Source organism: Dermacentor variabilis, chromosome 7 (genome assembly GCF_050947875.1).
Source record: "Dermacentor variabilis isolate Ectoservices chromosome 7, ASM5094787v1, whole genome shotgun sequence".
In the NCBI taxonomy this organism is placed as follows: Eukaryota; Metazoa; Arthropoda; class Arachnida; order Ixodida; family Ixodidae; genus Dermacentor; species Dermacentor variabilis.
The window spans coordinates 144,898,380-144,926,360 of record NC_134574.1 but is presented as its reverse complement, the minus strand read 5'-3'; the positions used below and the strand labels follow the sequence as shown (position 1 = coordinate 144,926,360).

Here is a 27,981-nt window from a genome sequence, read left to right as displayed (position 1 = left end):
GCGACAGCATCAGTTGAGACACTCCGTTTCAATTTCAAACTGTGTAATGAAACCGCTTATTGAAAACTTACAGAGCTTAGCGCCCTCTATGTGTAATCTAAATGAATATTTTTGCCGAATAATTGATAAATTACGCAGCCTTTAGTTTTCTAATTTGCAGTAGGTGCCGCGACAAATTTTGAAGGGTCCAAGTGGAAGTAATTTTGTTGGTTGCTAAAACACGGATTCCATGAACGCTTTTGCTACTAGCACGGCGCTGGCTCCGACGGCTTCCTGCGCGAGTCCGGCCTTCGCTGCAGGCAGCGGATGGATGTGCGCGCAGTGGGGCATTATGGCCCTGCTCGCTGCCTTTGCCGCCGCGCTCGCCCTCGCTACAGCTGCGGACCCGACGCTGGCTCTCCAGGTGAGACGCGGGTAGCGACACCTGGGACTCTTCGTGCACGCAATCGCAAAACGCGCGCACGTGCTGATCCAGCGCGCTGACGAGACTGCGTGCCGCCTGTGCGTGTGTTGGTGCGTGTGTGTTGTATACGTACTTGCTTACCTGCTGCTGCGAGCGCGCTTCGTATGGTACGTGGGGCTCGGGCCTCATCACGACAGTTGTCATTTCCTCTCGGCGTCGCTTGACACGTGACATCGGGTGTGCGGAAGGCGGCTGATTAAGAGCGTAACCGCAGCCCAAGTGGTGTTTCCGACTGGCAGGTGGTTGAGCGCGGTTTTCCAGCTCGGCTCTCTTGCTCTGCGTACGCGAGCATCGGCCGTGAACGGTCATCAGCGGTAGAAAACAAACAAAACAAGAAAAGTTGTTTCTTCTGTAAAGCCACTCGCGGCGAGCGGGTTCGCGGTTTCGTAGCTCGTATCTGTGCGCCCTTCGCACAGGTACTTACAATCGAAACAAGTGGAGATCCCTTCGTCCACGGGCTGTTCTTATTTCTTTTTTCTACGTTCGGGCTTCTCTACATGTAAACAGTTAGCGACGGCTCTTCGGGGAACGAGGGATGTCGGTGCCCGGCTGGAAGTAATTAAGGCGATCTGCGTCGTGGCTGCCGTACTCTGAATGGGTTCATATTGTGAGCACGCGGTATCTAACCTTGAGCCTAGCAAGCGCGGAAACCGAGATATGTTTTGAGGTTGACACATTGCCAGCGATGCATACCGGAACGAATTGACAAGTGCCCGGCGTGCCTTATGAAGTTAGCGCTTGCTTCTTATCTATCGCAGTTTTCGTGATTGTCGGCTGTTACAGATTCTTGAAGTGTCATTTGTACACTTGTATTTATCGCCCATTAAGGCTAAAAGTACTTCAGATATCAGTTACAATGTAATATTTAAATTGGCTTCTTGCATTGTGCTATTTTCTAATGCTAGCTGATTTAATTTACACTTAACTGAATAAACGCGCGTGCTATACATTACAGATCTTTCTCTTTGTGCTTAAAATCATGTAGCTGTTTCTTAAGAGGTAAGCATGTGAGGGATGCAGCCATGTCAGCTGTAATATATATATATATTACAGCTGACATGGCTGCATCCCTCACATGCTTACCTCTTAAGAAACAGCTACATGATTTTAAGCACAAAGATATATATATATATATATATATATATATATATATATATATATATATATATATAATGTAGAATGGCAGGCTATTAACAACACACATTGCAACATGGTGTTGGTCTTAAGGGTTCATGAATGCTAATTTTAGGGATCGAATAGAATATTGAATATGTTTGAATAACGAACAGCCGTTCTAGCCATCAATTTCCATGTCCTAGTATATCAACAACATTCGCAAGTTTCTGTTGTTACGCATCATGAAGCGTTCTTTATTAAGAGAACAAATGGATTATTAGAAGTAAACAAGCACTTTATTTGCACACTCGGGACTCATTGGTGAATGACAACAGTTTAGTCAAAGTCGGGCTCCCTGAGTGTGGTTACATACTCCACTGCATAACTCCTAATGCTTTATGTTTTCTGTGGCTGCCTGGATGGAATTTAGCACACATTTGGGGATTCACAGTATTCTAAGACTACTAGAAAAATATTGGTGTTTACGAATAGTGAGTATTAAGTTCGAAGACCAAAGCGAAAAGGCGAATATACTTAGTACGTTATTCAAAAGTTCCAGATACTTGCACAACCCTAGTTGGTCTTGTTGGTTTGCTTGACAAAGTGGTATGGTGAATTTGCGAAACGAGGGGAGATGGAGAGTTGGAAACGACTGTGTTGAATATATCCAGCTTATCCTGCAGACACATGCTGCAGACAAAACTTGGATGTTTAATTATGAGACAATGTTAGCTGTGACAAGTCTGCTATGTTTGTTGTCTCTGGATTATTATTATTATTATTATTATTATTATTATTATTATTATTATTATTATTATTATTATTATTATTATTATTATTATTATTACTTGGCTTGAAAACATGTATTCATTTAAGAGAGAAAGATAAAGAGCAGTCTGGCTCAATAAAACCTTGGAATCATTATCACTCAGTTCAACAAGAATATTGCTTGCAAAAGTGTGTCTGTCATTTTATTGCAGCTTGATAAAGTTTATCCCACTTACAATGGCTTCACTTAAAATTACTTTGCGTGATAAAATTACTTTGCGTGAACAGTTTTCCATGATCTGAAACATTTTACAAAAAGCCTGTGGAATGCACTAATTTACAACTACCTCGCTAGATCAGCTAGTACTAACGAACCAAATTATGGCACAGCAGTCGCAACTAACTGACCTCTAAACGAAGATGCAGAAAGGATGCCTTGCCAGCTCACACACCCTAAAAGTTAACAGAAGAGCACGTGTGGTGCACAGAGAAGCACAAACTATGATCTTGCCAGAAATTTTAACTTTCAAAGCCACTTATCTTGTGCACCATACATTCTATGTCAAGAGTATGCTGAAGGAACGGGCAGCATCGTTCATCAAGCTGTTGAAGGCAGCCTATACTGTAAGCACGCTATAATGTAATCCTCGAGAACAGTTCTGCAACGAAATTTACGCAGCAAGAATGGAGCACTATGGGCAGCCACACATTCACAGTGCTAGGTTACGTACAGCAAACTTGAGTATAGCCTGTCAAAAGTTGAGACTGCACTTGCTGGATACGTGCCAGTGAAGCAAACCTCGACACGTTTTCTGGCACAACAACAAGGGTGTCTGTACTAGGTATTACTATTGTAGGTGGGAGTTCGACGGAATACTGTCTGGTCATGGAAAAGTTCTCAAGTGTTTTTAACCAGAGCAGCTCCACATGGGGGGATCTCAAAGCATCATTTTGTATAAGAAGCACAATGGACAGATCATCTGGCACCCTTAATCGATTAACTGTGCTCCCAAACTTTGCATTGTGTGCTCAAGGTTACTTAACACACTTTTGTGTAGCAGGCTTCCCATTGTAAAGAAGAGATTTATATAGATCTTACAACACCATGCTGTTTTGTCTAGGGACAGTGACCTGCTTCTTCTCCTTCAGAGATTGTTTTGAGGGCAAGTACAGTAAGAACTAAATTGTCTTACAACAGAGGCTTTTTACACCTCAGGACAGTTCCTTGTAAGTGGGCTCAAGTGTAGTTAACTTTAGTGATTGTTAATAAATGTTTTTGTCAAGCAGTTACATACAGTTTATTGTAGTTACAGGTAACTCGAAAACTTGCATCAGGAACATCTTTGTTTTTTTGTTTACGAAAGCTCTGTTCTCAATCGAGGTGGCCCTGATGTTTTGCGACATCAAAGGGTAACTGCAACAAAGATTTACTTTTATTTATTTTGTTAAATTTATTGTTTTGCTTCACTCAGGTGTTTCTTCTCAAATACCTGCCATACCTTGTATACCGCTACGGATGTGTTTTGCTTTTCACTGTTGACCCCATTCCCCTAGTTATCATTGTTATCACTGCTTTGTTTCAGTGACAGATGCACTCTCTGTATCAGATTACATCACCTGTGTTATGTCGCGATCACTGCAGCTAGATGGGACAAGTCTAATCAGATTGCACTCCTTTAGGCAAAAGTGTATGGACCAGTTGTGACCAGCTGCGATAAAGCTGATTTTCTTCTTCACCGATGAATATAACTTGAAATTGAGCATGGTAGTTCCAACTTGGCATTGCAAACTTTCCAGTGCACTTGTCAATGTCGCTTTGTGCCTCTGGATTACAAATAAATTCAGATTTTTTGGCAAGCCTCTTGTCAGTATACTTTTGCTGACGGGTGCACTTACATGTGCTGTAAATGCTTTTGTGCAATCTAAACAATTGACATATAAATAATGTCATAACAGCTTCACATGTTCAAGCTGGCACAGCTGTGGCACAGCTGTATCCTGACGATGTCAGGAAAGGTTTTCCCTGTGCAAATGTTGGCAATATTATGTAGGCTACTTTATGTATATGTTGCACTTTACATTATGTTGTACGTCTAAACTAGTTAACATTACTGTTCTCATTTAGGCTGCATAGTGTGTTTCACGTAAGTTGTAGTAATGTACGTATTTAGGATGCATATCCCTCATTGTGACTTCATCTTTATATACTAATTGTGTTCGTTGTATCTTCCTCTCGCTTTCTACTACGCAGGTGGCAGAGACATTGTCAAGTGGTTCACCGTTCTTATTCCCACATCCTTTGTTAATAGTAGATGCACTGATAAAAAATAATAACAATTATTATTATGACCACCACCACCACCATCATCATCATTATCATCATCATCATCATCACTGCCACCACCACCATGTTCTGTTCTAAGCTTACAATCATTTCTGTCCCCTCTGCAGACGGCAGGATGCCCACCTCCTATGCAGAACTGCACCGGGGAGCCTCTTTGTGGCTCAGATGGGCGCACATACACCACGCGTTGCGACTTTGAGCGTTCCCGATGCGAGGGGAATTTTGTGGAAATACGCCATGCCGGCCCCTGCACCGAGCCAACACAAGCCGCAGGGGTGGCACGGTGCCTGCTCCAGCGCAAGCAGCAGAAGCAGCAGCCAGGCTCGTTCGTCCCAGAGTGCGCGCCGGACGGCGCATTCCAGCTTGTCCAGTGCCACCAGCTGACGGGATACTGTTGGTGCGTGGACGCCCAGGGCAGGCCCCTGGTGGGAACCTCTGTTCACCAGCAGAAACCCAACTGCACCACCCGGCGACAGGGGTCGTTCCAGCGCAGGGCGTCTCACCAGGCACAGGCCAAGACAGGTGAGGAACATTGTGTTAACTGCATTGTTCTTGATGTTGACTTCTTTTCAACACGGCAGCACACTCACGAGAATGTTACGTTAGTGTCCAAATCACACCTCAAGGGAGGTCTTCCTCAGAGTAACAGAAGCCACGGAAGCCAATCTCAGAGGCCATGCGTTTGTGCTTCACAAGAGCTGGAAGCGCGTCCTGACGTTGACGTTCTGGATGCCACCTGTTGACCTCCGAAATGAGAAATTAAATGGGTGTCTATTAGCAACAAAATATTTAAAAAGTATAAGAAAAGAAGCTTATTTTATGATAGTGAAATTTAAGAAATAGTAATTCAAGGGACATGTGAAAAATGCGAGGAGAAAGTCTTTGCCCCTATATTTTATTAGCCAAAATAAGGTACATACAGGTAATTACAATAATGCGTACTATTCTACATACTTTACACTATTTTCCCACGTAGTCGCCACACCGGTCCAGGCATTTGTTCCATCACAGCACTAAATTTGAGATGCCCCTGTGGTAGAATTCGTCACGTGGCCTCCCTTAACGCTCATTGTCATGGAGGTCTTCACGACCTTTTATGAGCTCACAACACCACCACCTCACACTTCTCAAAGTGAGACACCTTCCCCCTTATGTAAGCTGCATTTCCCTGTAAATTTCGAGGCCATTCGTCCCTTGCTCCATAGAAAACGAATGGCACTTCGCTGCTCGTACGCCGTGGATGCATGGAGCACAACCGCCGTACTCAACAACTGACAGAAGTGCCATGCCATGGAGATACGGGCAGATAAGGCCAGGCTGGATAAATTTCAGAGCAGTGTATAACACATCAATTTTGTTCATTTCAAGTGTATGACCAGGTGAAGTTCACAGGATTGTGATATCATTTTTCGTTGCCGAGTTACAGCGTTGCAAACTTGATAATTCAGTTTTTTTTCAGCTTTTCAGTTCTCAACGAAATTTTTTAAAAAAGATTGACAGGCCAAATAAATAAATCTGCTTCCTGCAGTAACTAGATTATAACTTTTTCTGTTAAGTGCAACAAACTTTGTCAAACTCCATGCCGGTGACGTACCAAACCGAGAATATCACTATTTATATTTGATTCATGCAGGCTGAGCCCGATTTATTGAACAGTGCGCTGTAAGGTGCCTGAAATTTCAGTCATCCTTGAACAGTGGTGGTGCCACGAAACAGTCCGAATAATCAAGCACGTCCAAATAATCGGTCGACGACTCTACATCCATGTTGTCCTCTTTAGACGTCACGATAACAACTTACAGAATTGCAATGTGCTTTTTATTGCTGCGCTAACTTGATGCCTCAGTCAGTCAAAATTTGTGCAATCCTCAGCAATTCTTGTTTACAGCCTAAATAGAAAATCTACTTGTTACTGTTGTCGTTCTGTTAACCGGAACAAATCTCATCAAATTGGGTGCAATGGAAGTGCAAAATTATTTCTTTGTTCCCATGTACTTATGACGAGAGCTTCTGAGGTAAAATTTTCTTGTGACATACTTAGCGCCCTTTGTTTTCTTCTCACAGGTTGTTCAAGTGTCGATCGCAGTCGGTTCAACCTGAACTTGGTGGGCATATTCCAGAAGGAGTTTGACAGGCTCCCCAAGCCTCCCACTGCCAATGCCACAGGTACACCCCTGTTGTGCACCCATATCTGTGGCGCCCCTATTTATGCACCTCGGTGACACCCTTAGTACATTCCTAGTACACCCTCAGTTGTAAGCACAGTTCTAGGTTGTCCCCCTACGCAGGCAGTAAATGTCCTAAGCGTTAACGAAAGAAATTGTTTTTCAACACCTTTCATATTTTTCTTAGTGGTATCACATTATGAGGATCATTTAAGGGCTCTTGGCTTTGTGGGTTATCACTGAAAGCATCTGGGTAGAGGGAACTCACTGTTAAGTCAATTTTGCATAGTGGGATTTTACTTGCAATTTCGCACTTGGGAATTTGCAAGTGCAAAATGATTTGCTGTGTGGATTTTTAGCAAGTTCGCGGAAATATTCAGCTCATTTTGGATTAGAAAGGAACAGCGCCAACTAAGGCGATCGCGAGAGGGATCCTGCAAGAAGTGGGAACCACGGTTCCGAGAGATAAAGATTTTTGGCAGAAGCAGGGAAACAAAGGCACGTGAGGTCTTGGAAGCATTCCATATAAAGAAGAGAGGAAGAAACTGTGTTAGTGATACTTCCACGACCTTCTTCAAAAGCAAAATGTCGTATCTAGAACAGTTTAACAGATGATGCATTATGGTCATTGTGTGCATGTCTGTGATTTTCCTTATATTTGCTGATTTTTCGGTGAATAAAGATAGATGAAGTTGGCGCTTGTCCTGTGCCGTTCTCCCTCTCGTGATTGTCTTACTTGGCGCTGTTCCTTCCTAATTCAAGTATCCACCATCTAGCCCAAATGAATGTTGTCCTGAACCATGATTCAGCTCATTCTCATGGATTTTACATACGATTCTGGCACAATTAGTTGTGCCAATAATCAAACTACTACAAAACTTATCTGTTGTTTTGTTTGTTCTGCACTTTTCCTAATTAGCTTTTTTTGTTTTGGGGAGGATGGTGCAGCAATCTTGCTTTTATGATGCCTCCATTACACGATGCCCTGAATGGGGTCTGTAAGGTATTATCAAATAATAAAATGTTTGCAAGCAAAAGAGAAATGGCAGGGCAGCACTGCTACCATGTGCAATAGCGAGGCGATTGCATCGGCAGCACAGCGCCTTCGCGACTGTGGCATCCATCGAGGGAAACTAAGGCAGCTTTTATGGCGGCACAACAACGCAGGTCGTGTGCCGGCGGTGCTCAGGTGGAAGTTCTCCGAGCTGGACATGGACAACGATGGACACCTGCAGCTGCACGAGGTTCGTGACCTGCGACGTCTGGCACGTCGCATCGTGGAGCCTCAGGCGTGTGCCCGGGGCCTCGCCCGGTACTGCGACGCCAATCGGGATCGGCTTCTGTCGCTCTCCGAGTGGCTATACTGTCTTCAGGGGAGCCCTGTCCGCGTGGACAGTAAGCACCTTCTCTTTGCATGTTTGCGGGGCCGGATTAAGTGACTTTGTACAGTGACCTGTGCTTTTTCCTTTAAAAATTTTAAAGAGAGGGTTTCGCTCTTGCTGTTGCTTCTATTTTCGCTCAAGCTTTGCAGTGAGATTGCATTTAATAAAAAGTTATGGCAGAGCCCATCTCACGATTGCTGTTGACATTAAAGTACTAATGCATTGTAGCGACACTCCCTGCTCTGCTTCACAGCCATTCGAGAAGCACGTTCACATGGAACTCGAAATCACTGCTGGGAAGTCAACCCACATGTCTTGCGCTGCATGTCAAATTGCACTCCAGCATAATTCTCATTGTGCTCATGTCAAATATATAATGACATATATGTCGTGTCCTGCATATCCTATATATCCAGTGAAAGAAAATTGTGAGTTCGGAAACAAGCAAACCGCGTTATTTCCACGGCCCCGTTAAACTATCAATGGAAGGCCCTTGCGCCAATAAAAACCACACATTCATTCAAACTATCAATGGAAAGAAGGATAGCCCCACTGGCGCCAGCCCAATGTGCTAGAGCAGGACTGTTCAGATTGTGCAGGCAGTGAGTCATGTAACATCGGGGCTTGGGAGTGGGGTCCCTCCAGCTGAATAAATATGTCGTTGTGCACAGAAGACAGTTAGAGACACAGACCGAGGAAAGTGGGTGGGGTATGCTAAGAATGCTAATTGAATTAATAAAGTCTGAATAATTCAGTGTCGCTCTTAGTGCTATTACTCGCATGGTCTGGTGGTAACCTCTGCCCGCACCCCTTGCAATACTGCAAAATGATTTTGTGTTTACTGCTGCTTTGCTTTCACTCAAATCTGGCAGCAAACTTGCATATTACAGTCCAAATCGTTCAGTGTAGTACCAGAGTCCTTCCATGTTTTTTCTGGTCACGAAACTGCCGCCTCAGTTTCATATAGCGCCAGCGCCCGCCGCTAGAGGCGCAACCGTGCATGAGAGGGCATGCGAACGCCGCTACCGCTGTGGTTGTGTGTGGGGCAGCCTCGGTATTCTAGCTTTCTCAACTTCCTCAACGATCGCTTTAGTTTCACGTAACTATTTTTAACATTGAATATAATTAAATTACTGCCTGAGCGTGTCTTCTGCGATGATATGAGCGCACGGGACGAAAAAAAAAGCCGCTCATAACATGGAGCTTGCGGCGGTCTCAGACCAAAAAGAAGAAAGATCTGGAATTTTAAGAGCCAGAACCGCGATACGATTATGAGGCACGCCGTAGTGGGGGACTCGGGATTAGTTTTGACCACCTGGGATCCTTTAAAATGCACCTAAATTTAAATAAACGGGTGTTTTGCATTTCGCCCCCGTCGAAGTGTGTCCGCTGTACACGGCCGGGCGGTCCCGGTCCGGATTTCTTCGTCATCGCCATTCGCCTCAACGCTTCGGTGGGCTCCGCTTTTTAATATTTGCCTTAAATTAAGCACCGCGCATTCGCGACAAAACGCCAGTGGTCCCACTTATCACCAGAGGAGTAAGCGCCAATTCTCCGTTGCGCATAGCGCCAGATTGTTCGCCGAGCACAGCTGTTCAGTTTCTGTTAAACTGTGGCACAGAAGGACTCTGTGGGCAGTATCTTATAACGAGATCAAAAGAATGAAATTGCTATTGCAAAGGGCTGCTACCGTAGAATACTTAATGACAAAGACAAGGGAACTGAGCTGCTCCATGCGCTTAAGATTTCTTGCAAAGCGATGTCATTTCTGAATAAAATTTAGGTAGAATTAATGCAAGACGAACTTCGCTACTAAATGTCTTCCTAGACAATCACATGTAAGAAGACAGGACAGACAGACAGACCTGTCCTGTCTTCTTACATGTGATTGTCTAGAAAGCGCAACCAATGTTTCCTATTACAATGAACCAGCTTGCCCAGCAACGCATCCTGCTAAATGCCTTCGGTGCGGCTTTTAACAACGGATTAAGGCGAACCTGAAGTGTTAGTACCTGCACAGTTGAAACTAGCTGTAATTAGGCAATTGCCTTAGCAAGCAGTCGTTTAGAAGCATCAGTAAGCCCAGCACTTCACTGCTCGTGGTTTCGACGCAGAAACGACGAGACTAGGTATTTTGGTTCTTAATTCGGAACTATTTACAATATGTTAAAATGTTGCAATCACCGGTCCTGATATTCTTATCATGGTCGAAAAATGAAAAAAAAAAAACTTTATAATTCGATTAAGAAAATAAATAAAACGTGTTGGTGCAAAAACAAAATACAAGCACGATCATTTATTTATCATGTAAAATAAGCGGAGCGAAATACAGATAGCACGGAGGCGTCCGGTCACAAATGGTCCACCATTCACAATGCAAGAAGTTTGTTAAAAGCATGACACTGATATAATACGCATAAAGAAATAAGATCAAACGTGAGAGGTATGCATTGGGAGGCAGGAAACAAACACCAGCAAACGAATGGCAATACTGTAAGTACACAATGCATAGTCGATTGTTTCTATAAACAAGAAAGTGTAAAGCATAAGCATTTCATAACACACGGCTAAAGAACTCTTAAACGAACACAAGTAGCCACATCACAAATACAGCAATTTTTTTTAAATGGCTTGTTAGAGATACCACCTTTCTACTTCTTCAGCTGTTACTTAAATATGCAGACAAAACTTGCTCAGCAAATCATAATACAAATGTAGCTAACAGTGTGCTAATAACCTTCTTACTCATAGCAGCTTATAGACTTAAAAATACGTGCAATTGAAGAATTGTAGCCCATCATTAGCCAAGACTAAAGGACAATGGGAAATAAAACAATGCATATTATTCTGTTTTAACACTTGCATTTAAAGGAATTCTAATGCTATACCTTTCATAGATGGTCGGGGTAAGGGCGCTATTGCTGTGAACTACTCTATCCTGGTATAACACAAATTGAGGTTGCAACAAAGCATAAAGCAAATGTGTTCAGCGTCGGCTTCTCACGCTCCAGGGACACGTCGTCGCCGTTGATGTTGAAATTGTACGCAGTGACGATGTCCGAGGCGTCAAAGTGTTTCGCGCACACACGTGTATACTTCGATTCGAAATTAAAACCGCCACTTTCCTGCCGCGGTATGGCCCGCTTCCATTTCTCGCGCTGCTCCTTGTTATTAGGTAAACAGAACAACGACACCTTTTCGGTCGTGCCCTTGTAGCCGGAACGGCACCCAGGCACGCAACACGTGTTCGGCATCGTTGTCCCACCCCACCACTTCAACCAAACAGCCCAACACTCGAAAAATAGCACAGCACATGCACAGAACGTACCCAAAAAGTCAGCTCGCCTCGCACTGCGCACGCATTTCGGTACGCGAACGATGCCCTCTGTGGCACAGTGGCGCCGCGTCGCGGCACCTTTGGGCAGCATATGAACCTCTCCCATAGCGTGACGGCGGAGTTTCGTGACCAGAAAAACATGGAAGGACTCTGGTAGTACTTAGCACTTATTTCCTAGTTTGGTAAGAAAAAAATGCAAATTGGCCTTAGTCTGCATCTCCATTGATGTCCACAACGCACACCCCAGTTATTAACAGAAGCCAACCTTGAAGGCCGCGCTTTGCCATGCAGCAGATTATGAAAGCAACCAGGTGACATTATATGACAGCCATATTCTAGATGCCACTTGTGGCAAGAAGTTTAGACGAAGGCAAATTTGCATTATTTTCCTGACTGTCTAGGCAGCTAGCACTGCTACGTATTATATTTAATGATTTGGACCATAAAATTCTTATCTTTCTGCTAAACTCAAGTGACAGTAAGCTTTGCAAATGCAATTTTCTTTTTTTAAATTCTCATGGCAAAATCACAGGTCACTGTACACATGTGTCTGCAGTTGCTGTACTCTGCCAATACTAACCTGTGGCACTGATTCTTGAAGGATAGCAAAAGAAAAAGCTTGAAAGAAAGGTGAAGAGTGTGCAGTGAGCGATATGAGAAAATGGTAAGTGCAGTGTTGATGGTGTTATTTACTCTCTCCCTCGCCATCTTCATGCAGTATAAAGCGACAGATGTGGCTTGTGTCAGCCAATCAGTAATGAGAGCTGCTTGCATGTTCAAAAGGGGGAAGGTCCAGCCAACTGTGCATTACTGACCATTCTATAAAGCTTGCATTCAGTTGGCATCGCTCAGGGGCAATCGGAGCTGGACATTAGAGGAACCCTTCTCCTGGTTAGTATCTTTTCTGGTTGGTTGATGGCCCGAGCCGTATCTTCTGCTACACTGCGTAGAATTGGTGAGGCAGAGTGTGGTGATCAATCACAAGTCATCATTTTAAGTTGAGAAGTGCAGATGAGATGGGAGATGCAAATGAAGACAACATGCCCATGGCACTCTCAGCTGAAGCTGCTTGAGTCACAGATGAGTCATTACAAACTGTACTCGCAGACAACTGTCTGTGGCAACAAAAGGAAAGATACGGAGTCATAGTGTGCAAAAGTAAGAGTGCTCTTGAAAATAAGTCACACATTCGTATCCATCTTAGTTTCAGCTGGGAAAGAAAAAAACATAAGCGTCTCATTTACAATAAAACTAAGAGAAAATGCGCCACTGAGTGTTAAATTGGACAATCTTTTGTTTTTGTCTTCTGCATTTGGGCAAATTCATGTCGCACATGGAAGGTATGCTGGTTCAGTATCTGTTTACAAAAAGGTTCTCAAATCTGTTCATACCTATTGGAGGAGATAAAAGAAATTAAACTGTCTTGTTTCTGTGCCACCAGGGACGAGCTCCACTAGACAAAGGGAAAGAGCGTCTACGCTCTTTCCCTTTGCCTAGACTAGCGTCTGCAAGCGGCATTCCTTCCATGCCTTCTTTTATACCCGAGCAGAGGGACCGCGTAACATTCACATGATGAGCCATGCCTCTTTTTTTTTTTTCCCCTTCTCTTTCTTTTTTGCTGCACAACACATTTCCTGTGGTGGCATTATGCGTTTGGCAATTGGATGAGTAACCGAAGTCATGGACTATGGTTGGTGACATCGTAAGCAGCGCGTCTTGCATAGAGGCATTTGTGCCGTGTGACCTCGACGCTCAGGAGGAAGGGTGCGCAGCCTTCTGTTTGAAAGCTTCAACCGTTTTCACACCACGCAGCTGTTCCGCACTTTGCAGACACGATCACCGCCACACAACCTATGCGCCACGCTTGTTCGTTTTTAATGGGGGGACCTTTTGTGTGATGCATATTATTTCCAGTTCCATTAATTGTTTGCACAATCCAAAGCTTCCTTTCAAGTTTCTTTGTTGTGCTTCGTGAACATGGCTATGGTGGCAACAGCCTTCCTTCAACACCTGTCACTGCTGCTTGCATGCGGTACCAGCGAGCACGCGCCAAACATTGTCCGTGCTCTGGCTGCATGACGGGTTAAAACATCTGGGACCATATGCCGCTGCTTGGGAACATTCACTCTATACACAATGTGGCATGGCTGTGCAGGTATTGAAATATATGCGAAGTTCTGTTTACGGTTAGGATATGCACTTAGGCATACAGCAGCTAGATATTTTTTTAGAAGTATATGTTCACAATTAGACAAAAAGGATCGCAGCGCTGAACAGATGCGAAGTATTACATGTTCATGCAGTTATCGTTTGCTATTGAAATTTTGTGAGATACATTTTGATATGGTACTGCATGGTTATATGATCCATGGTGAAGCTTAAGTGTACCCAAGAAGGGAACTGGAGATATCCTGTGGCTTCTGCCATCTCAGCACTAAAGAATCCTGCACCGCTGTTCAGCTTGATAGTTTAGTCTCTCTGTGTTCTTGTGTTCGTTACGAAAACGAAAGAGGTGAGAGGAAGAGTGTAGATTTCTGAGACGTTAACAGCCATCCAGCGCATGAAAGCTGTCGTCTCGTTACAGCACTGTGAAGTACTATAATTCACATGCAGCAAATGCACATTTCTTCAGTACTAGCTTTGTCCACGATGTCCGGGAGTCTCATTTCACTTCTTTGTTTTTTAACTTGATTACATTACCACTCTCTGCAAGTTCTTCAATTGCACAGAAAGGCGCGTGAGAATGCCTGACCATTGCCACTTTATTTTTTTGTACCATTCTACGCTTTTTTCGTTCTGAACTTTGTATATTTCTGCCACCTTCCGGGGTCACGTGGGAACGGAAAAAAAAGAGAGAGAGGACTTCCTTGGGAAGTGTTGCACGTCAGCTGATCATGCAGTGGCATCCCCGGGGTTGGTTACAACCCTCTTAATCCGGCCCTGCATGGCAGCCTGGGGTGCATGTGCGCGCACGCACGGCATGTGAGGGGAACGCAGTGGTTTCCCTGCGCGTGTTCATGTCGTTGAACTCAGAGGGGGGAAACCCGGATGCGGCGGCCGTCCTGGCCGGAGCCCTGCGACCAGAGAACCGGCCCACAGAGGACGAGGACAAGGACAGCCAGGAGACCCAGGAACCGGGTGAGTGCACGCCACCCTTGGTTGTCCTGAAATGCGGTGCACAGTATCCTGCAGCACGCAAAAATCGCGGAGCGTGGTACGGCTAAACCTCAATATATACGGTTGGAGCACCGACTTCTAACGATGTTCAAGTGACAAAAAAATCCCATTGTGGTAACCGATAATCGTTTTAACTGGGTTGCACAAAAACGCAGAAGGAGACAAACACCTAAACGCTTTGATTTGACTTGAAGTAGTAGAGTCTAACCCGCTTTATAGCATCACTTGTTGCGAGATACAGGGAAAAAAAGAAATGCCACTCCACCACACCCGCCTTTGTGCAGCGCACCCCGCACAGCATGCCTTCATCGCTCCTTTCAACCCTGCAGCGTCGTAGAGAGGGGTGGAAGAGAGATGATGCGACGTGACAAGGTGGTGCAAACCCAAGATGGGTGTGTCAAAGCGGCTGCATTATTTCTTGACGTTCTTTCTGTTTCTTCTTTTTTAAACAATTCGATGAAGCCTGCCGACGAAGGCATGTACAAAGGCGGGTGTGGTGAAGCAGTTCGTATCTAAAGAACAAACACTTTCGAGGATTATGCATTCTTTTTCTTTTCAGCACGCACACCCAGTAGCTAGGTTTAATTATTATAACTGATAATGCGGCATGGGAGCGTTGCAGTAAGCAGTTTATTTTACCATAGAACATGCACGAAAGTTGGCGCCGCAGTGGCTGCTCATTGTTATATCTGATATGTTGTTAAAACGGGTGTCGTTATCAGTGAATTCGACTGTAACGAACTTCAATATAACAAGGTATTTAACTTTTTTAACTTCTTGTCCACAGAACAGCATGTATTTTGAACCTCAGTATAACGAAGTGTGTTTGTAGACTATTTCAATATAACAAAGTTTCACTACTACCACGAAGGAATACCGAGACGGTAAATGGAAATTTGTGTTCACACAGGTGGTCCATTGGTTGAATTACATGCAGCTGCTTGCGAATGCACCTCTCAAATTGCATGTCAGGCGACTGAGAGCGACCATCGAAGTGGAGTCACGTCAGGTTTCGAATGAAGTCTGTCTAGTAAGATCCCATCGTGTCCCACACGCTGTGGTGCGAGTGAAAGCGTGTGAGGGTGAGCCAAGAAAGTGTGAGCTCACTCTTCCCATGCGATGAAGGGGAAAGGGGGAGGGGAGCAAGCTCACAGTAACACGATCAAGTACATGTGAGGGCGGGAGGTGTGAGGAGGAAGGGGTGGGGGCAGGTTGGTGCGCATTTCCTTTTCTAGTACGGTCATGGCTTCGCATGCCTAGCCTTCAGTGTGGCTGAGCAGCCCGCATGCCGTTTTAGAGGTAATCTGCCGCTCCAGGCCGACCTCTCCTCCTTTCTTTTAATTATGATCTCCCTTCTCCTGCTCCTCCTCCTGCACCGTGTGCAAAGTCTGGACGAGCTGAGACGGAGTGGCAGCCGCGCGCTGTCTGCCCGCACGTGTAATGCTGGAGGTTGGGTAATCTCTAGTTTCGTAGATGCCTTGAAGCGAGAGGCAGATGAAGCATTCGCTCCCTGCTGCCGGCACTTTTCATGATAGCATCATCCCACTGTGAGCCACAGTAGTGGCCTTTGGGGCAGAGTGGACGCTAAAGCGTGGCTGGCTTCACTTTGCATCAGCAATGTGAAGATATTGTCAACATGGCACGAAATGTGTATCTTCCTTGCCATCTCTCAGATTGAACATAATGTTTTTCTCATTCAAATTTGCTTTTTCCGATTGCCCCATAATTCCGCAAATTTTGCTGCCCCTTCCATGTAAGAAAAATCCATTGGCAATTGTGCATCAAAGATAGAATATTAATGTGATGAAAATTCAATATAACGAAGCTAATTGCCAATGTTTCCAACTTTGTTTTATCAAGGTGTAACATTAGTAGTAATTGGTGGCTTATTTAGTGAAGACATAAATCATAAAAACTATGTAAAAAAGGAGGTGAGGAAAGTAAATTTGCTGCCGGCTGTGTGGTAACTGTCTAGTGCAGATGGCTGACACCTGAACAACGGTCAGCAGTGGAGGTGGGATTAAGGGGTGTAAAGAACAGAGAGAGGATAACAACAGAGAGGAGAGAGTATATAAGAGAACTAGTTACATACCTACAACATAGCAATTAGGTCAAAGTTACCCATAGTTCACTTGTGGAGTGACTTCCTCGAGAGAGTTTATTGACCGGCCCCGCACACCAGTACCATCGGGCCACGTAGAGCAGCCAGGTGGCAAGGCCCAACTGCTCGAATAGTGACGCAGTGTATTGTGAGACACCTCCGACATGCGAGAGGGATCGCGTGATCGGTTGGCAGCCCAGGCGCGCGGTAGCAGCTGGAGAGTTCCTCCTGGAGTGTCTGGAAAGCACTACACCCCAGAAGCAAGTGATCTAGAGTCTCCACTTTGCCACAGTTATAGCACTTGTCCGTGGTGACTAGACTGAGGTGTTGCCTGCGCGCTTGCATCTGCAAGCACCCGGCACGAATCGTAGCAACGCCAGCCTTTATTGACGTAAAATATCTGAGCAGGCAATTTGTATGGATTGCTTTCGTGGACATTGAATTGAGCTCTCTACATCTAGCGTGTTCAGCCGGCTTGATGACTTCCTGCGCAGCATAAATTAAAGAACAAAAGGTGACTGGTCACAGCGCTTTGAGAAGCCTCGGCGTGTATTGCTGACGTGTTATAAAAAAAAAGATTTATTTCAAGAAATAATAAGAATTTTGCGAGTAACAGTGGTGACACAACACCACTAGAATTATACATATACAGCAAACGTGCACTTGCCTACATGGCTGGCACTCACAAATGTTAGAGCCCATGTGCGCATATACGTTGCTGCTTAGACAAACAACAGGGAATGTGAAATCACTTACACGTAATCTATCTGTCATGATACATACGTTATGTTGAATCTCAGTTAAGTATGCGTAAGTGTAAGTCTTTCTTTCACACTGCCTTGAGTGGCACTCCCCAGCGTTCCCAGAACTAGATTTAGGTATATATATACACATATACCCAAGAAAGTGCACGTTAGTTGTCTTTTTGTCGCATTTCAATTCCGTATTCTTTAATATTTCTGCATTTTAATTTAAAACAACAGTTACTGTATGTTGCGAGCACACATGCCACATCAAAAATGCAAAAAATAATGTAACAGCAAAGTCGAGGTGCAGTTTACATTTGAATTAAAAAGTTATCCACCATCCAAAGTTTTTTTATCTGCTAGGCATCCCTACCCTTTCACATCTCCGTACCTTGAAGCTTTCTTCCCTCGTTTATGGTCGCCCATTCTCTTCGTCTTTTTGGATCGCCATTCTGCACTTTTGGCTGTGTTAGCAGTTAGCAAATAGTGTACATAGTGCCGGTCAACCAGAACTTAGCTGTGCTCAACAGCAGTCCCTTGTAGCACAACAGAAGCTGAAGTTTATCAGCATCGCAGTCGAGGTGGCGAACAGAGCTGCTGGCCAAATATACGATGTGCATGAGTCGGGCATCCGCAAATCAAGACTGTTTCTATATGAAAGATTTGAGCATTGTTGTGCGCAGTTATTTCCATGTGTTATACATAAAGATATCTTGTTTTCTTTTTTCTTTCTTTCTTTTTTTTTTAATTGTACAGTATCTTCCCTTATGCTTTCCTTGGCTTCATTGTATGTTGGCTTCATGTGGTTGTAACCAACAAAACATTTATTGTTTCGGTTCCCTTCACTTAGGGTACTTTATTACCAGTGTGTTTGTTTTTTCCTCTTCACGTGGCAATCGTCTCTGTTCCATGTGTCGCAGGTGGACCCTGGCCTGTAGGGGCTGGGGAGGACTGCGGTGTTGCGCGGCGACAAGCACAGGAGGCGCAGCGGGATGCACCGCGGATCTACGTGCCCGAGTGCCAACCAGATGGCCGTACGTACATGCCGGCCCAGTGCCACGGAGGTCTGTGCTGGTGCGTGAGTGTGCGCACCGGGCGACCGCTACGCGGGACAACGTCCACGTCTCGGCCTGACTGTGCCACGTTACTCGGCGACACATTTAAAGGCGAGTGGTCTGCATTCTAGACTATTTGTGCATTGTTATTTTACCCTACCATGCAAGGTTCCTCATGTATCGACTGGACAATCAATAGGTAAGATGATGATGGACCTAAACCTCTGCCAGCCACGTAGGTGATCTTCTTATGCGATCTTCTTACTTTAGTTTGTTAGGTTATTGGGATGCAGCTGCTATTTGGAATTCAAGAAACCACACTTTAGAAGAAGCCAGTGGAGGGATAAAGAGGAAACATTCAACAGATAGTAAAGTTGATAACAGATATTATTTTAACGAAAACGTTTTGTACCAGCAAACAGCACAGTGCATACAAATGCATGTAGTAGCACAATGCATAGTCATTATAAATGACTCGATGAAGCCACTCATCAAGTGTCTCTCTAAATAAGTATTCTCACGACCAGACTGATCAGGATCGCTTTTTTGGATCACTGACTCCTTTTGTAACAGAACTTATGATTCTTGAAGTGCTCCAAGTGATTTGAGCATTGTCAGGCCCAGTGTCATTCAGGTTAAATTTATGACCATTCCTGCGAAACTTGAATTAATGAGCTTTTTACTTCACAATGTGCTTTAGTCCTTTGTCTATTGCCAGTTGTATGTACGTTTGCATCAACTGTATTGACCCCATCCCCATTCTAAAGTGCTCCTTGTGTGTTTGGTACTCTGATGTAACTATGTGAACGAATTAGATAAGAAGGGGAGTACAAGGGGACTTTGCTTGTGCAGGTTGCCCCTTCAGGAAGAAGCAGCTGTTTTTGGCTGCACTTCTGCACAGCTTCGAGAGGGAGCGGGAGCAAGCTGGTACCAGGTAGGACCTGCCGTCAGTGTGTTCCCCGAAAAACACTGGCTTTTTCAGACGCGTTGAGCGAAGTTGGAGTGAACAGTGAAAAAAAGCACTTGGAGGTTCATCCAGACGTAAAAAAAATATGCGAAAAATATGAAATACGAAAAAAAAAAAGTAATTTGAAAATATGTGCTATGTCAGTACTCTTTTAAAGGAGTACTTACATGACGTTTTCAATTTCTCTCTCTCTTTTTTCGTTCAGTGAACTTTCAAACCCTCTGAACCTTAGAAAAAATAGTGGGTCAAGCATCAGTGCGCCGTAAATACTATGAGACTCCGTTTTACAAGCCGGTCTTTTTTTTTCTTTCTTTTTCGTCGTATAGACTCATGTTTTCTCTCTCTCTCGCTTTCACTCCCCATTCCCCTCTTCACACGTAGGGTAGCAAACTGGACTCAGTCTGGTTAACTCTCTCTCTCTCTCTCTCTCTCTCTCTCTCTCTCTCTCTCTCTCTCTCTCTCTCTCTCTCTCTCTCTCAAAACCCCTTATAAGCATTTTCCAGATTTTATACTGGCCAAGTGTGATGCTTTTATATGCAAAGAGCACGTGCTAGAGTGTTTCCAACTTTGAATACATTAGAAGCTTGTTGATACATTCCTGTTTGTTGCGCCTACTTGGCTCTCACGCTCTAAGGCACCGGTCGTAGTTGTTGCGTTCAAAAGCTGTGACGGCACACCGTCAGTGCGGCATCATTCCGGCGGCTGCCACATGTCGCCACTGAAAACAGGCACCTCATAGAACCTGCCCTGTGACACTGAAGCATTGCCATTGCCATGTTCAGACTTTTGGCAGTCTCCAATCTCAACACAGCTCACCAAATCAAAAGTCAAGAAAAGCTGGATGTAGATGCAAGGAGTTGTGTCACACTCATCTTTGTGGATGCTATTTCATGATCTTGGGCAGTTACTTCGACATACAAGGCTGCCCAGAAACTGGGAAAGGGCTGTGAGTGCTCGAAAATAGGCTGTTCTTATTGTAGATATGACCCAAGTACTGTATGGAAATTACAAGCCTTATTAAGTTAGATTTATGGCTACAACCACTGCAAAAGGGCACTTAAAGTTTAGTCTAACCATCATGCAGCAATGTCAAGCTTTACTGAGCAGGTTTTCAATAGTTTTCTGGCTTCCTATTCAATTTAAATAAGATTTTTTGTGAGCGTAGCTTTCTTTCTCTTGTCAGTTGTGCTATTGTAAGCGTTATCAGGTGTTGCAGTTTCGTGGGTCGCATTCTTTTTTCGTGTTCCCCTAACAACATATCAGAAAGGTTGTACTGTACATTTGTGAGTACCCCTTCATGTTGTCCAGCTATGCATAAGTGCTTTGGCTCTAGCCAGTGGCAGTAACTATAACATGAATCAAGCAGTCAAGCCAAACAAATTCAGTGGAAACCTACAAGGTGTGGCTTTCGTGTACCATAAACTTTCTCTCCCTTTCTGTGAAGGTGAACAGTCAGCAACTAGCTTAAATACCAATTCAATTTGGCTGCAATAGCAGTTCATTTTATTGTGTGTACTAGAAATTCTATAGGTACAGCCAACCGCACATGTTGCAGGACGAGAGTTCTGCAACAAATTGGAATGTCTGCTGTGTTAAGGCTTTACGCTTCTAATTTAATGGGTCATATTATGTTGGTCACAAGAGCTGCTTCAGAGTAAAACTTTTAGCTTGAAGCTATGTGCCTAGACTTTGTGGTAAATCAGCTTTCTTTTTTTCTTTTTGCAAATTTCATGTCCCGTACACTTCTTTGATTGACTGTTCACAAGGGAATGCGTTACCTAGTCTGGCATGAAGAAATCTTTTGCTGTACGAATGTAGCATGTTCCCATCATGTTTTGCCGAGTGGCTCGAAACACAGAATACCAGGCGAGTTGACTAGCTCACAGTGTGGCTGAGAAAAACACCATTTCTTGCAGCCCTTCAGGGTCGAAGACCATGGGAGATGACGTGCTGCGATGGAAGTTCTCCGCACTCGACGTCAACCATAATCAGGTACTACTGGCCCACATTCCTCAATGCAGAGCTTTAGAAAAGTGTGTTGGGTCATCAAGTCCCCAAATTTTAGGTATGACCTCCGATCCCCTCATCTTCTGTTTGTAATAGCTAGGGAGTGAGGCTAGAGAGAAGTGAATAACTGCCAATGCCAGTTCTCCCAAGTTTTGCACAAAGTATGTGAATTGGGGCTCTTTCTACAATTCTGTGAGTGCTACATCAAGATTTACAAAAGAAATTTTACCTCCAAGCGTACCCTTAGAAGTCTTCTGGTGGGGAAAGCGAGTAAAACATCTTTATTAATAATATTTGGATGGCGAGAGCAGTGTGGGAGGAACCCTCAGAGGACACCTGATGGGTACTTGCTTTGAGCAAGTTTATTAAGCCCAATTCCTGTAGCATGGAAAATTGGCAACATCAGGGTCATTGAAAAAAAAATCACTTGGAGCTAAAAACAGTATGTTGCTTGTCAGCCTCTGTTGTTCCAAGTTTTCTGCCACTTGTGTGCTGCTTTTAAAAGTAAAAGTAAAAGTGCAGTTGTGTCCCACAAAAGTCGCATACGCGGGGAAAATTCTGTAAAAATACAAGGATCACCAGTGAGTATTATTGAAGTGCAACAACTCCTTCACTTGAGGGGCGGTGTAGCCCTTCTTGGCAGAGAAGCCAAGGAGAAGCACTGATTGAGGGCATGTTTGTGCATGTTGCAGTGAACGTTGGGACGTTGATGTGTGCAGGTGTTGGAGCGAAAAGAGTGGAAGCAGTTTCGGCGTGGCTGGGCAAGCTTCCTCAAGAACGGTGGCAGGAAAAAGTTACGCAAGTGCTGGCGCAACTTTCTTCGCTTCTGTGATGAGAACGATGACAGCCGAATTAGCCAGGACGAGTGGTTGAAGTGTGGCAAGCCAGTGGCAGGTACAGTTTTTTCTCGGCCCATTGTTCCACGTTCTGCGTTAACGGGGCTTTGAAACCCTGCTGTAACGGACTCTCGACTTCAGAGTTTGAGTGTCCATTTCGTTCTTGACAGTAGAAATATGATGGGTTAGTAAAGGGTGACATATAGGATTAAGAAATCTGTATCTGCCATATTTTTTTATAGCACAACATTTTGTTGAACGTTTTTGGTTTTACTTCCTCAAAGCAAGCCACTCAACATGAAAACATGCATTGAGTCCTGAGTGCTGGAGTGCAGAACTTATGCCATAGCAAGACACACACACACACACACACACACACACACACACACGCCTCAACACAAGAACATGTTGCTGCACACGTGATAGCATGCTGTACTTCAGGGTCTCCCACCCCATTTATGAGCAAAGCCGAAGCTGCTTAGTGGTTGCAATGAATTGTAGCCTACCCATGCAGCATGATAGGCCAATGGGCCCAAATGTTAGCTGTTGCCTGTCCATTTTATCATACGGCTTTGCACAGCTGCAGTTTGTGCAATACAGCCAACTTCCATTAATTGGACTCTGACGCGACCGATGAAACTCATCGAATTATCCGGCGGGCGGAATTAAACAAGATGCAGGGAAAACGCCAAAGCGCACCACTAATTCATTTGACAGTACGGTATTTGCACGATTCCAGCACGTCCCCGAATCAAACACACGCCCGCTTTCTATGTGTCCAAAGTGGAAAAATAACGTAGAAATGACATTAAAGCTCTTGAACAAAAAAGGCTAACTGGCACCCGACTTTTTAGCAATAAAGTTGGGCAGGTGTCTAATATATATTTCACAACAGTGACCGGTTTCTAAAAGTCAGCTTCACCGCAGGATTTTTAGTCAGCTTCGCCTCAATACATATCTGTTATGCGGTAAAGCACACAAACGTCCCGAAGGTGGTTTTGGTATCGTGTCCAATTGCACCGCGCAGGCAATTTTCGGCCCATTCGTCTTTTAAAAAAAAGAAATACGCATGTTAGAATCGGGTAAATACCGTATGGGTTTATTAACCAGTTGCCTTCATCCAAAAAAGATCATGTACATGTGACGCTGCGACAAGAAAGGATATTCCATATCAGCCATCAAGACCGTGAGGTGTGGCGCTGGCTAACACTCCCAGGTTTAGTTCTAGTAGATAAACATAAATACCCCACCAAGTGCACGAGATAACGGCGCCGCGGTAGCTCAGTTGGTAAGAGCGTCATGTGAAGACGTGGGTTCGTGCTCCACCTGTGACCAGTTGTTTTTTCATTCCCCTTCATTTCCATTAATTTGTGAGCTATGGTTATTGGTTGAAAATCTTTCTAGAGCAGGCCGAAAATAGCTGTTTTCGAGGGGCAAAGACTTTCTGATTCGCCCTTGTATTGTAGCCACTAATACTTTTTCAATAATGTAATATTATATGTTGCTTGTTTTTTTTTTCATTGTTCTTTTTTTCTGAGACCACTACTCTTGCCTGGTATTCATTGCTGCATTGCTTTTATTGCATGGTGAGCCCATGACACCCGCATATATATGTTTTTTTTTTTCATTGGTTACTCGCATTTTTTGTTCTTATGCTTAAATGTGACATATTGTTTTATGATATCAGCTTATGTATGTTGTGCATTACTTGCCTTTCTCTTAATTTTACATGCGTGTCGAATTATTGCTGCTACTGAGTAATCTTAATTTTTTGTATATTAGTGCCGTGACATTTGCTGCGCATCCTTCCCTGATGAAATGTCAATAGGTATCTTTAAAGGATTACATCACTTTCAGGTTTGAGCACTGATATCATTTTGTACTTTTAATATTTAATAGTCTCGAGAAGGTTTAAGATAAAAGGTGTGTGCTTTGAATCTGATGTTTCGTGGCATTCGTCAATGAGGAATAATCTGAGGAATAATTTAGTCAAGAACTTAAGGCCTGGTATGAGCAACTTTAGTGATTGAATAGCGTAGCAATATATAACCTGCATATGCAACATGGACGAGCATATTATGTGCATATACCTAAACATAGGCGGAGCCTCACGGCAACGCCGACAGGGGAAATTTGCTTGGAGTGTCCGCATAAATTCTGTCACAAAAATTATTAAAGTATTAATGCAATGGCTCTTGCTATGGTGTCAGATCTTGCCTTTTAGTCATTGTTCTGTGACCTCTGTTTCAGATTCTGCGCGGCCCAGCAGTGGGACAAGAAAAGGGCCCAATCCATTTTCGACCATCCTCATAAGTAGATGAGGCTAACGAAGTGAAGGATGCCCTTTGAGTTTGCCCTCAGCTCATGGTGGGGTTGCCCAGCTGAGGCGCAATGGCCGCATGCGCTGAACTGCGTGATGTTTCTGCTCGTCAGTCCTTCGATCGACAACCCTCGTACTAGACGGGGTCGCACATTAATTGGGAGTTGTCGTAAGGCTACCGGAAGTGAAAGTTCCCAGCATTTGTTGTTTTCTGTGCTTGTGCGATGACAGATGTGCCATTGCAGAGCATGGAGCACTTTGTGTGGAACTTGCTGAAGTGTTTCGGAGCCGTGGCTCGCATAGTGATTATTCTCCGATTCCATTCTTTATGCTTTGCATGCTATCCTGCGCTGTAGTTATTGTCCTTGTGAACTATTTGGCCCAACAGGTCATAAAGAAGGAATGGGAACGAAGGACGAGAATCATTTGATAATTTCATAATCTTTTTTTTGTCTTCTTCTAGCTTTCCAGCTAAGTGGGTTCGATTTTGCTTTCTTGAAGGCTGGTGCCTGCGTGATGTCACATTCCCAGAACCCAGAACAATGTGTGTGCAAAATTTGCGCAGTCCTTTTTAGTTCATTCTAAAAAGCCATCTGCCTTTTCTAAAAGCAGACGTTTCCATTCATATTTCCTGGTGCCATCGAAGTTTCCACATCTGCACAATTTCTGCACGATTGTTCATGTTATGCAGCTTTTAGTAATGTTTGAGCCCCATTGTAAAGAAATCCTGACACTGACCTAGTTATTGCTTGTTGTGTGCATAATCTTGCTATACGACTCATAATGAGTAGTCATTGTTTTAAAGAAAAATATTGAATCAAAGTTTTAGTACCTGCACACATTATCCATTCGACATCATTATCATTTGTGCCATTGTGTTAACCAAAACAAGCCAACCAATTCCATTATGCAAATTCTTTGTTGCACTAACTGTCAACATGGTAATGCTGTTATGATGTTTCTCATGTACTTACTCAGTGGTAGAGAGCATGTCATCTTTGCCACCATTTCAGCACGATCACTGTTTTGTTACTGCATTCATGTTTATCGCAGGCCTTTTAGCGTGTCCATCTATTGACATTGACCAAAGTCAAAGCTTGCAGTGGTTGCTGAAGAGATGTATCAATGAAAGCGAGTATTTTAGGCTCGTTTGCCGTTTGGAATGCATTAGCGCATTGTTTGTTTAGAGCAATGTCTCTCAAATTGCAGGTTTCAGTCCTGGTAAAGAGATTCAACATGCCATCATGCTGCATGTAATGCCTGTTGCAAACTGTGCTTAAACAATATCGCATCGCAAACGTTCAGCCATAAACGTTTGAGCCATTAGGCGATCTAAAACGAGAGTGAATAGTGTATCTGTCTGCATTCTTAAATCTTGAATGAAGAAGGCATCCAAATTTTGGCCTTATTCACAAAAAGCTTGATTTTGTAAAGAAAGCTGATTTCAGCTGTGAGTCTAGGCATATAATTTTTTATTATTTTTTTTCTTAAGGTGACTTTGAACCCCATTCCATTCGCCGTGACTATAAGTTGTTGAGTAAAATTAAAGCAGCGATCTTCTTTGCTTACTTGTTTGTGGACTCAAACTTATGGAGCTGTGAAAGCTTGGGGAGGGAATAACTGGGGTTGTTGACGCAATGCAGTGAAGCCATTCTTCTGCTGGTGGGTTCATTGAAGGCAGCATGCAAAAGGATGGGGACGACTAAGGAAGAGCACAGGATAAGTGCTGACCTGCGCTCGCCTTGCCTCAGGACTTGTCCTGTGTTCTTCCTTAGCAGTGAAGTGATGCTTTGCATTGCTGACTATTCACCCAACATGCATTACGATCAAGATGTTTTTTAGGTTGCTCCACAGACTCAAAGTGTCTTGCTTTTATCATCTCTAGTGATGTTCAGTGGCAAACATTTTATTTCCTTTCAAGCAGTTTTATTGTTTCTCAGATCTCTCGTACAAATGTTGAGCGCTTGGATAGGGGAGGACAGCACTTTTGCCTCCATGTTTGAAATTTACCATCGTGAACAAAACGAAACCTGAACAGGAAAAACTCAGCCGACGTTGGCAGAATCGGAAACTTGTTTTCAACTTCGAGAATTGTGGAATGCAATTGACTTGAATGTTGATGTACCCTGCGACTTGCTTTGTAATTGTAGCCCTGGCAAAATGAATTGCAGCGTTTTTATACAGTGTTTCAGTGAAGCTGCCATATTTATTCATGCAAGACTCGCCTTCATGTTAAACTCACACCCTGAATTTGGAGCTCAGGAATTCTGAAAAACAAACAAAAATGTTTTGCCAAAGGGTAGTTACACTAATGCCTGCATCAGAACAGATTGTGTTTCATGATGGTGGTCACAAAAATAGTACGTCAGCATTGATTTTAATGTGCCCCCACTGGTTTTGTATAACAACCACATGGCTTGCAATGGGTGTTGGGAGATAGATGTAGGCCTGACCCATGTAAGACCCTGTCAAGACTTCTGATGTGTGTGTCTTACGTGAGTTAATATGGTGTGCGTGTGTTCAAACTGACCTGTCCACAGTTCATTTGTCCATGATAGTACATTTTTTGCTCCACACTGACATTTTTTTTTCAAAGGTCCCACGGCCGACCTTTCACACACCCTCTCAGACCAATGCACATGTTGTGAGCTCATCAGTGGAAGAACGTATACTCAGCTTTGTCAACTCTTGTTTTGCCATGGTTGGTTATAGCATTGTAGAAATGAGCACTGGCTGCCTCAGGCTCATGTTTCGCACGACATTGTGTACTGTGATTTCATTCATAAAGGAGCAGTTAGATGCGAGACATCAGACGTAAGGTCACCAGTAACACTTTGTTCAGCCACTGTCTAATGTGATGTATGGCTGAAAAGGTTGTAATAAAGGTATTCACTGAGAGTCGATTCATTTCTGCCATTTGTTCCCTACGACGAGGAGGGAGCTTAGATGATTGTCAGATCAGCTCTGCTGTCCTCCCTCCAGCCTTGCCAAAATTTGCTGTGAATATTAAAGCAGCGGCATTTGCCAGGCTTCTGTCACCGTAATCGAGACTTCTCGAGAGTGTGTGTCCTGGGAACACTAACATTGCTTTCTTCTCTGTACTACAACTGTAAAAACACTGAAAATATTTTTGTTTTGTGGATGTCAAAAAAATGCCCTCAAGAAGTTTTCTCTGTGTTTGTTACTCTTTGATTTTT

At 43.9% G+C, this 27,981-nt stretch overlaps 1 protein-coding gene across 4 annotated transcripts; it reads left to right on the top strand.

Moving 5' to 3' along the window:
- Window positions 1-82: 82 nt before the first annotated feature.
- Window positions 83-27,687, top strand: LOC142588074 (SPARC-related modular calcium-binding protein 1-like). 4 transcript variants are annotated; one of them, XM_075699532.1, is made up of 10 exons: window positions 83-403; window positions 4,799-5,213; window positions 6,756-6,857; window positions 8,024-8,251; window positions 14,609-14,713; window positions 18,520-18,765; window positions 19,507-19,588; window positions 21,538-21,613; window positions 22,348-22,522; window positions 24,715-27,687. In XM_075699532.1, the coding sequence occupies exons 1-10, from the start codon at window positions 230-232 to the stop codon at window positions 24,783-24,785; spliced, it is 1,674 nt and encodes a 557-aa protein (XP_075555647.1). In that variant the 5' UTR covers window positions 83-229; the 3' UTR covers window positions 24,786-27,687. The 4 variants fall into 4 exon arrangements, with proteins under 4 accessions (XP_075555647.1, XP_075555646.1, XP_075555649.1 ...); XM_075699531.1 differs by having other exon boundaries at window positions 14,573-14,713; XM_075699534.1 differs by lacking the exon at window positions 83-403 and adding an exon at window positions 421-513 and having other exon boundaries at window positions 14,573-14,713.
- Window positions 27,688-27,981: the final 294 nt, after the last annotated feature.

Excerpts from the sequence above, each read along its gene's own strand:
- LOC142588074 (XM_075699531.1), top strand. The coding sequence starts at position 230 with ATGAACGCTTTTGCTACTAGCACGGCGCTGGCTCCGACGGCTTCCTGC. Across the intron at positions 8,252-14,572 it reads GAGCCCTGTCCGCGTGGACA|TGGTTTCCCTGCGCGTGTTC; the intron begins GTAAGCACCTTC and ends AGGGGAACGCAG. Across the intron at positions 18,766-19,506 it reads ACTCGGCGACACATTTAAAG|GTTGCCCCTTCAGGAAGAAG; the intron begins GCGAGTGGTCTG and ends TTGCTTGTGCAG.